Source organism: Choristoneura fumiferana, chromosome 16 (genome assembly GCF_025370935.1).
Source record: "Choristoneura fumiferana chromosome 16, NRCan_CFum_1, whole genome shotgun sequence".
In the NCBI taxonomy this organism is placed as follows: Eukaryota; Metazoa; Arthropoda; class Insecta; order Lepidoptera; family Tortricidae; genus Choristoneura; species Choristoneura fumiferana.
The window spans coordinates 5400307-5409514 of record NC_133487.1 but is presented as its reverse complement, the minus strand read 5'-3'; the positions used below and the strand labels follow the sequence as shown (position 1 = coordinate 5409514).

At 35.1% G+C, this 9208-nt stretch overlaps 2 protein-coding genes and 1 pseudogene across 3 annotated transcripts in view; 2 read left to right on the top strand and 1 right to left on the bottom strand.

The window, feature by feature from the left end:
- The window catches only part of LOC141436371 (uncharacterized), a 143322-nt gene that overhangs the window by 61881 nt on the left and 72233 nt on the right, over positions 1-9208 (top strand). The gene's annotated exons all lie outside the window — the stretch shown is intronic.
- Positions 1507-2712, top strand: LOC141436499 (chromosome transmission fidelity protein 8 homolog pseudogene; annotated as a pseudogene).
- On the bottom strand, positions 3367-5214 carry LOC141436498 (uncharacterized). The gene is made up of 4 exons (XM_074099504.1): positions 4766-5214; positions 3677-3749; positions 3504-3598; positions 3367-3427 (listed from the first exon to the last, which is right to left on the bottom strand). The coding sequence occupies exons 1-4, from the start codon at positions 4897-4899 to the stop codon at positions 3367-3369; spliced, it is 363 nt and encodes a 120-aa protein (XP_073955605.1). The 5' UTR covers positions 4900-5214.

Here is a 9208-nt window from a genome sequence, read left to right as displayed (position 1 = left end):
GGATGGACACTGAGCCAGAATATGTTTTTACGGCTCTGCGAGAACAAGGGATGTTATTAGCAGGTTTGTACAATATAAACATATGCGTACATATATTTCGAAGTATTTTGGAACTTCATTTGATATAGCTAGTCGTCTTCATAGATCATAGATATGTCCTGTATAGCGATGTAAAATGTTTATTCCAACTTCCAAGAGAGTAAGTTAGTAATAACAACCCCCCCCCCTTTCAAATTGTAACAAAATTGCAGAGCGTTGTCTGCCAGTCTAGAAAGTTGAGGATAGATAAGCCCAGCAATTTCACCAGCTATTTATCTTACTCCTCCACGTTTACAATAAAAAAACCAAGCACTGCTGTTGAACGAGTAAGATGCGGCCGCGATCTGGACGGAGATAGAACAAGTCCTAAAAGAAAATATTTTTTTGTTAAAATTACACTTTAATCACAAGCTTTTTTTGCTGATTGTACTTGCATTGTCATCTAAACTATGCCATTAACCATGGAGGAGTTCCGTCCTGAGGAGATGATCCTGTCCGGATTGCCAGGGATGTCACTGCCACAATTGTATATGTATTGTCACCAGATTACATAAGTATACCAAATTTCATGTCGATCCGACCACATGAATGGGTCTAATTTAGCTTCCAAGAGTACCGAAATGAGTAAACAACGAGGCAAGCTAAATAAAAGCTTGTACTAGTATTTAATCAACGTATCGTAATAGGGGTCCTAAAACACGAGTGTGGGTTACTAATACGGTCACATGAGTGTTTTAAGGCTAATTACGTACAGTTGCATACAATATTTTATCTATCCTCTATCATGTGTTCAAGAACCATTGAGAATGACCTGCATTAACGAGAACTAGGTAGGTATGTCTGCCCCACCGAGCTGCGCCGCTGCGCGCGCGACGACCTGCTGCTGCACGTGGTCGCTGCGCCCCCCCCCCCCCCGTGCTGTAATGATGTTTTGAAATTGACCATTACGATACAGCCGTGTTCATAATAGAATCCAATGTCGTAATGCTGGTCATTACTATGGTTTTTGAACGCATAATTGAGGATTTTATATGGGTGTAGATAAAAAACTTACCATCTATGAAATGTATTGAGCAGCCTTGATCTATCGTATCGTCGTGTGCAGGTGCTGCTGCGTCCGAGACGGAGTGCGAGGAGAGCGCGAGGCGGGCGCGGGCGGCGCGCGGCGCGCGGGCGGCTCGCTCGCCTCGCTCGCCGGCGCAGACGACGCGCTCTATCTGGGAGCAACGCCGCGCCGGACAACACAACAAGCACCCGCTCTTCAAGAGTTCCGATACTAGCTGCGAACCACAGCAAACCGCTAGCGTGTAACGAAGACATAAAGCACACATTGGTCACGCAAATAGGGAATATGCCAGCGTTTTCAGGCGCGGATCCATCTCTCAAAAAAGGTTGTGGTCACAGTCACCCGAAAACCAGCAAAGTGCGAGTCGGACTACGAACTCGTTCATTAACAATCATGAATTCATGTGTCTGAACGACTTTTGGGATTTGATTACCTATTTCCTTTTCGCCGCGCATCAAGACATCGGCCTATCGGTCTCTATAGACAGTGAAAGGTGTCATCACCAGTCTATTTGGGTGGGCATACCCATGGTGCCCACAACGGTGGATTCGCCCCACGCGCCCTCGAATATGTCCCGGACCGCGGTACTTTCCATTTTAAAAGAAAACCGTACACGATACATAAAAAGTGTGTAGGAACGAAATAATCCTTGATAAATTTACTATAAACCTTTCATACATTTAAAAGCGATATCACTTATAGTTTCAGCGCAATCTGGCACCAAATACGAAAATTTTTTAATTTATATTTTACTCCATTTACCTTTTTTGTGTGGTTGCAGTTGTCAAGATGGAATACGGCTGACTACCTAGTCATTTTAAAACTAAGGACATATCGTCACTACTTTTAAAAAAGCTCGTAACTTAAATTTTATAATTTTCTAAGTGAACTTTATGCGCCTTATTTGAAGGGTCGATTTAGTTGACGTATCGATTTGAGATACGAGATTTTTTCAAAGTAGTGACGATATAGCGATACAGCACATACAGCAGACTAGACCATAATATAATTGTCCCACACAGGATTTTATTTTTACAAGAAACCATCAGCAACAATCTTCGGTGTCTTGCAGTCTAGTGATAGACCATCCTGTCTGCGATAAGCGCCAGTAAACTGAAACTTGTGTTTTAGCACAGTAAATCTCAGTACTAGTCGAATAAAGTTGCTATGATTATATTTTTTTGTTTTCCTTATTTACCTATCCATTGTCTCAACGCACATTACGCACGATAACTACATTAATCTAATTCTTTACAGTAAAACCGAGAATGGGAGTGAGTTCCAGAGTGGGCCATAGTGGAATTGCAAGGTCTTGTACAAATAAAGAAGGGGATGCAAGCTGGCCCCACAGTCATTGGAGATCTTCACTACCACAACAGGAACAAACAGCCGGTCCTGATCCTAGGACACCATGTCCTCAGTGGAAAAGAAGTCAAGCTTGAACAACCCATGGCTGTCATAGAAAAACAAGTAAATGATGGTAAAACACAATACAAAGTGAAGGCTGTGGTAAAAAAAAAGCTGCTATTCAAATCCAGGCCTAAACCTATTATTTCTAATGTTGCTGAAAGAGTTTGATTATGGAATAAATAATTGTGAATAATTAATTAATTCGTTTTATTTTCTGTCCCAATCCTTGTTGGCAAAACAGCACATAAAGGTAGGTATTAGTTTAGAAGGAATTAGTAGTTCTTGAAAATTAATTAGGTATTATGATTATTTGTAAAGTTTTACACAAGTATTTTACAAATTTGGCCAATGCAATACAATATACAATACAATACTCAAGATCATCCATCACTTTTGGAGCTATAGGATGTGTAAGTTTAATCTTACTATCCATCACTTTTAGAGCTATATGAGTGTAAGTTTAGTTTAATCTTACTATCCACCACTTTTGGAGCTATAGGATGTGTAAGTTTAGTTTGATCTTACTATCCATCACTTTTGGAGCTATAGGATGTGTAAGTTTAGTTTGATCTTACTATCCATCACTTCTGGAGCTATAGGATGTGTAAGTTTAGTTTGATCTTACTAAAGTAGTGTGTACAGGGGTTGCCAATCTTTTATAATGCAACTACTTTTACCAATTTTTCTTTTACTTTCTGGAAGTAGATGTTCCCCTAGACAACTTTTATGCTGGTGGTTCATTTCACACACTCAGTTTGAGAACACCTAGTTAAAATACTACTTAACTATTACTACGATACAATGATCACAGTTCCACTGCCCCAAAAGGTGTACTGTTTCCATATGAATTTTTAAATTATTTGGCTGAACAGCAGCATATGAGCAATGTATGCATTTGTGTTGTCTTCCGGACTGAAACAATTCAATAATTATAATTATGACGAAATAAAATAAAAAATGTATTTAAAATAAAAAACAAATCACTTACTTTTCATGTGTCAGCAAATGTCTTTGGTATGTAGATCTGTATACAGTTTTGTAATCACAAATGTCACAGTAAAATTCCCTTCCATATTTTCTGACCTAGAAAAAATAGTGATGTTGGTTAAACAAAGTAGCAAAACAATAATTACCACATAAGTTCACATTTATAATGCAAACCTTGCACTCTTGATTGCAATTTTTCTTGTTCCTCTTTACATTTTCTTTTGATCTCAATGTAGTACCTTTTGTTCTGAATAAAAAAGTGATAATATTAATGAAATAAATAAACCAATGAAGTAACTTAAAAGTTATATGACATAAAATGAGAATTATACCATATGATGATCATAACAAATAATTCTAACAAAATTGAGACTAAATTTACCTTGCAAGCATCTCTTACACTCATTCACTATTTATAATATACAGGGTGAAATCTAGGACATAATACAAAATTAGTGTTTCATGCTCAGTTAATGCTGGGTAACATAATGCATTAACGCTTTTGTTGGAATAAGTCCGATGAAATTTGCAGTTTCCATACATTGTTTATGATTTCTTATTTCAATAATGTATAGAAACCACATTTTTTTTTCAGACTTATTTCAACAAAAGTGTTAATGCATTATATTACTCAGCACTAACTGAGCATGAAACACTAATTTTGTATTACACATTCTAGATTTCACCCTGTATTTTTACTCTTGCATACAACTTTTCAAACATTTTTCTTCATACAAACCTTGTCCTGACTTATTCGACTGAGGCTGTATTGCCTAACGTTTCTGATGCTCACGATCACAATCAAATGCCAGTTTTTGTATGCAAAATCTGTCATTTGATTGTGATTGCGAGCATCAGAAACGTTAGGCAATACAGCCTATTGTGAGACTGAGATTTATTTTTCTACCAATCATCACATCCCTGCCAAGCAGCTGCAATAATAACAATTTGTACAGTAGGTATCAAAAAAACCCGTGTTAAAGTACAAAAGTACCTACCTTATAGTTTTACAGTTGCATTGGTAATTTTCAATTCAAATTTAGGAGAGTGACTCCATCAATTTTTTGATGATTCTGCCAATGTCGAGGTTGACTAAGACAGCAAATAGGTGGATGTTTTGTTCGATAATCGCAAAATTAATACTAATTAAACGAATGGCTCAAAATTCCAAAAACCATCTTAGTGATGATAACCACAGACCGCCTGTTTCTACTGATTACTTTTTAATATGTTTACAATTAATTTTCACAATTAGGTACTTACGGCATTAACTGGTTTCTTAACTTCTGAATACTTTTATTGTCAGCATGAGAATTAAGTAGATGACAGGTTATATCATCATTACTATGAAATGACTCCTTGCAAAAGCTGCATACAAAAACTACTATTTCTTTCATTTTGCATTCAATTCGATTGTTTTCTATTAATTTAGTGAAATATATCTTTCTTTATTATCGGTTACAAAACCCTTTTGAATGCAACAATTCTCCTCTAGATATCTTCAGAAGTTATCTCGAAAATATGTACCTAGCTATTGTTAAACTTGATTACTAAATCTAATTAAAAAATCAACATAGCAATTTTAAGATTATGATGTAATTATTCTTTAAGTTCAACTGTTTATCTGTTTTCTGTTTTTTTTTTACGTTTTGAAAAAGGTAGTTTTCATAATTATCGACTGTCACTGTCACATTGACAGTTTGGAGCTCTAGAGCTGCCAGTATTTTAGTTCCTTCTTTCTTTCATCTCACTGGACAGGGAAATGTTCCCTCGTACTCAGAATGGAATTAGAACCAGAAAAAAGACAATATCGGTTCGGCTTAAAAGGAGCTTAGGTGCCATATTGAACTGAATGCATGGCATACGGCAGGACTTCGCTTTTTAGCAATACCTAAGTGTGCTCAAATGGTGAACGACACAATATCAATACGGACGGACTTCCAAAAGGAAAAACAGAACCGTATTTTTTTTCCAAATCTACCAAACCGATTAAGTTGAAGTTCTCAAACTCAATGCTCTGATCCAAATACGCATATCGAAAATACAAACTGAGACATGGATGCACAGAAAATCCAGAAAAAGAGACCAGCACTGGGAATCGAACCCAGGTCCTCAGCAATTCGTGCTGCGTGCTATAGCCCCTACACCACTGCTGGACAGGAATCTGGGCACGAATTTTTTCTATGCATACATATCTCAGGTTGCTTATTTATTTCTACTATATGCTACTTAAGCAACAGCACTAGCGACATCTATGTTTCGTCGAAAGACGTCACATTCTTTCGGAACCAACCGCTCACCCAGACAAGAGATGTCGCTACTAAGCAATCAAATTATGATTGGTTTTTTGGAGTCGTTTTGTATTTTTTATTTCATCCCCAAATTTATTACTTTTACAGGGTTTTTTCTGGTTTTTCTGTGCATCCATGTCTCAGTTTGTATTTCCGATATGGTTTCACGGGATTTGGTTTCCAAAGTAGCCGAAGGGTCCACGCACTACTAAATTATGGAACCGCTTCCTGGAACACTGTTTCCTGAGCGGTACAACTTAGGGATCTTTAAAAAACGAGCTTATCAGTCTCTCAAAGGGCCGGCAACGCATCTGTGACATCCCTCGTGTTGACAGGTGTCCATGGGCGGCGGTGATTGCTTCCCATCAGGTGACCCTCATGCTCGTTTTCCCCCTTATATAAAAAAACCTAATCTAGGGGTACCTAGTTTACTTGTTATAGATAATTAATCATATTACGTCTATACCTCACCTATACCTAACTATCCTGGCGGAATTAATGACTTTGAACTGGTTGGTTCTAATAACTAAACTTATCTATGGTGTTAAAACAATTATATATTATGAAAGGCACTTTATTTATATTAATCAAAAGAAAGATAATATATTAATGGCTACTTATAGAACTCATAGAATTAACTAAATGTGTAGAAACTGGTGCTAAGAAATTATATAAATTATAAATCAAGGAATGCCACTACTTAACAACACATATTTAAGACTAATCCTCAAGTTTTTGATTTTATAGTATAGAAAGTAAATAGATTTACGACAGTTTTTGATACCTTTAATACATAGTACTATTCATCCCTTTTGTAAACAACTATTTATTAACAAACAATTATTAATTCAATAAACAAATCAAGGGATTATGTAACGTTAACATATTCCCACGCCAAATAAAATGATTCTATGGACATTGACAGTTGACCTATGAACAGTATAGGTATACATTATCATGGATATACCATGTTACTTCTGCATTTTTTGCTTCGATATGCATAGCTCTATACTTCGCTTTTTTAGCATTAGAAAAAGGGTAAACAATGTTGACGACTCTTTTTATTAACCCCCGACGCAAAAAGAGGGGTTTTATATGTTTGACCGCTATGTGTGTGTCTGTATGTGGCACCATAGCTCTTAAACGAGTGAACCGATTTGAATGCGTTTTTTTTTAATTCAGGTTTTCTAGCAATGGTTCTTAGACATGTTTTATCAAAATCGGTTCAGCCGTTTTTGAAACATTGAGCTTTAAAGTGACAATGTCGGGGGTTTTCAAACTTTTTGTTGGTTAGGTTATTGAAAAACGTTTTTTTAAAAACCAATAACCATTACTTATGATTCCAAAAGAATGTAAATGATCATATGTCCTTGCTAATTGTTACACGTTTACTGTGACATATTTTTAAACTTGTTTTTCAATAAAAAAGACACATCAAGATCGCTTACCTTCTTTCTAATGCTAAAAAAATTAAGTATATACCGTGACAGTATTACACGTTTCTCTTTGCTGGTTGCAAAGGAAAGCAACAAATTTAAAATAAAAACCTATAATATTGAGATATTTTTGAAATAATATTTACTGTCCGCAAACTTAATTGGATTGGACCTTCAGTAATATGATATACAAAAGTGTCCCTAAAAGAACTTTGGCTGTATAATAAATTAATACTAAGTTTCTTAAACATTAAGGAAATTACATTATTATATTACAATACAACAAAGAATCTAATAACTTGATTACGCCAATAAGTCTTCAATTAGAAACAGTACACTTCTGACAGTCTCCAAAATCGCCACTGGCTTATTTTTTGTATCTTATTATAAGTCATAATTTCGCGAGATTTTACCCCGAAAATACTCTCTTTATTAAGATTTTTTTTTATGAATAATTATATATAAAGCTTTGGATACATTAAGAGAAGAACCTGAAGAACATTATAAAATATTGTTTAAAAACAATTGAAGGTACGTAGGCAAAACTATTTTTTTTTTACTAGCTAGGTCTTCTAGACCCTGATTGTTTGGGCACAGTTATAGATGATGATTGCAACTAGAATATGTATTTATCGCTAAATAAACGCATTCGAGTAATATTAGATTCTACATAAAATTACTGAAATTCGCAGGTGTCTTAAAAGTTACCTTGCAAGTAAAGAAAATATGTCACTTCAGCCAGGAACAATTTTAATATAGAATCAAACAGAACTTATCCCGGATAGCGTATGAGAAAATACTACTTGAAGTAGGAAATTATAGACAAAGATCGCCAAATAAGTACCTTTATTCGTGTGCGAGCTTGTTTGTATGCGTATACCATATGGTCAGTGGTCACTATTGCAAAAGCTCGTACTTAATATAAGTGAACTTCACAATTGTGTAAGTACTTACTTTAAAGGTGCGAAGGTTTAGTTTAGCTTATATTTTGACTGAGATACAAGTTTTCTCATAATGAAGATAACGATATACATATTGTGGTTACAATTAAAATGTAACTAAATTAAGATCTGACCGAATTGTACAATTCAGTTTGAAAATTAGTTTGTCAGATTTGACTTCGTCGATTGCAGCAAGGGCTTGCGGAGTAGGCCAGCTCTACTAGTGCTAAGAATGTCGTGGAATAGTATTTAATCTTACGCTACAAAAGCTTCCTCCACGCGGGCGATTAGGCTTCTCATTTCAATCAATGACGATTATGAATATATTTTATGACGTCCGCGTGAAATTTTGACTTGGAATTAAACATAAACTCAAACATCTAAAACAAATGCATAAACGATTTCATCTATAACGTAACATAATGTAACATAACTAAAATCTAACAACACCACGTTCTTCAAAAACTCCTTCACTGTGTTTGATGATCCATATCAAGTTTTTCAAAATTGTGATGGATAATTTGAGCTAACATCCGAGAAACAGTTTTTCCACCTTATTACTTGTAACTTAACCTAGACAAGGTAGTGAACCTATTATATTTGCACTGACATATACGTTATGTATTAGAGTAGTGTAATCTTATTATTAATCAAAATATATTATAATATGTAGAACGTACACACAATGTATGATCAACATTAATTCTTCGAAACATCTACAAATCTGGCTCATTAATTTTAACTAACCTAGCACATACATACATTCATTAAAAACATCTTTTTTTTTTTCAATACATATAGGCTTTCTTTTTTTGTATAGACAGTCAATGCTGTATAAACTTTTAGATGATCTATTGATGGTCTTATTAGTTCTTAAAAATGATGTTTCATTTCATTACAATGGAACCCAAGATATTATGCAGACGTAAATAAAATATTCAACAAATACAGAAGTACTTTAGCTGTGTTGTGTTAAGATATACATAATACAAGTTACATTCTGCTGCACTAGTGATTCCAATCAACCAATGATTTTGT

What these genes read in the sequence shown, in the direction of transcription:
- LOC141436498 (XM_074099504.1), bottom strand. Translation starts at nt 4,899, where the DNA reads ATGAAAGAAATAGTAGTTTTTGTATGCAGCTTTTGCAAGGAGTCATTT. An exon ending in ATTGCAATCAAGAGTGCAAG is followed by an intron (nt 3,599 to 3,676) that starts GTTTGCATTATA and finishes TATTTTTTCTAG; the next exon opens with GTCAGAAAATATGGAAGGGA. An exon ending in CATTTGCTGACACATGAAAA is followed by an intron (nt 3,428 to 3,503) that starts GTAAGTGATTTG and finishes GAATTGTTTCAG; the next exon opens with TCCGGAAGACAACACAAATG.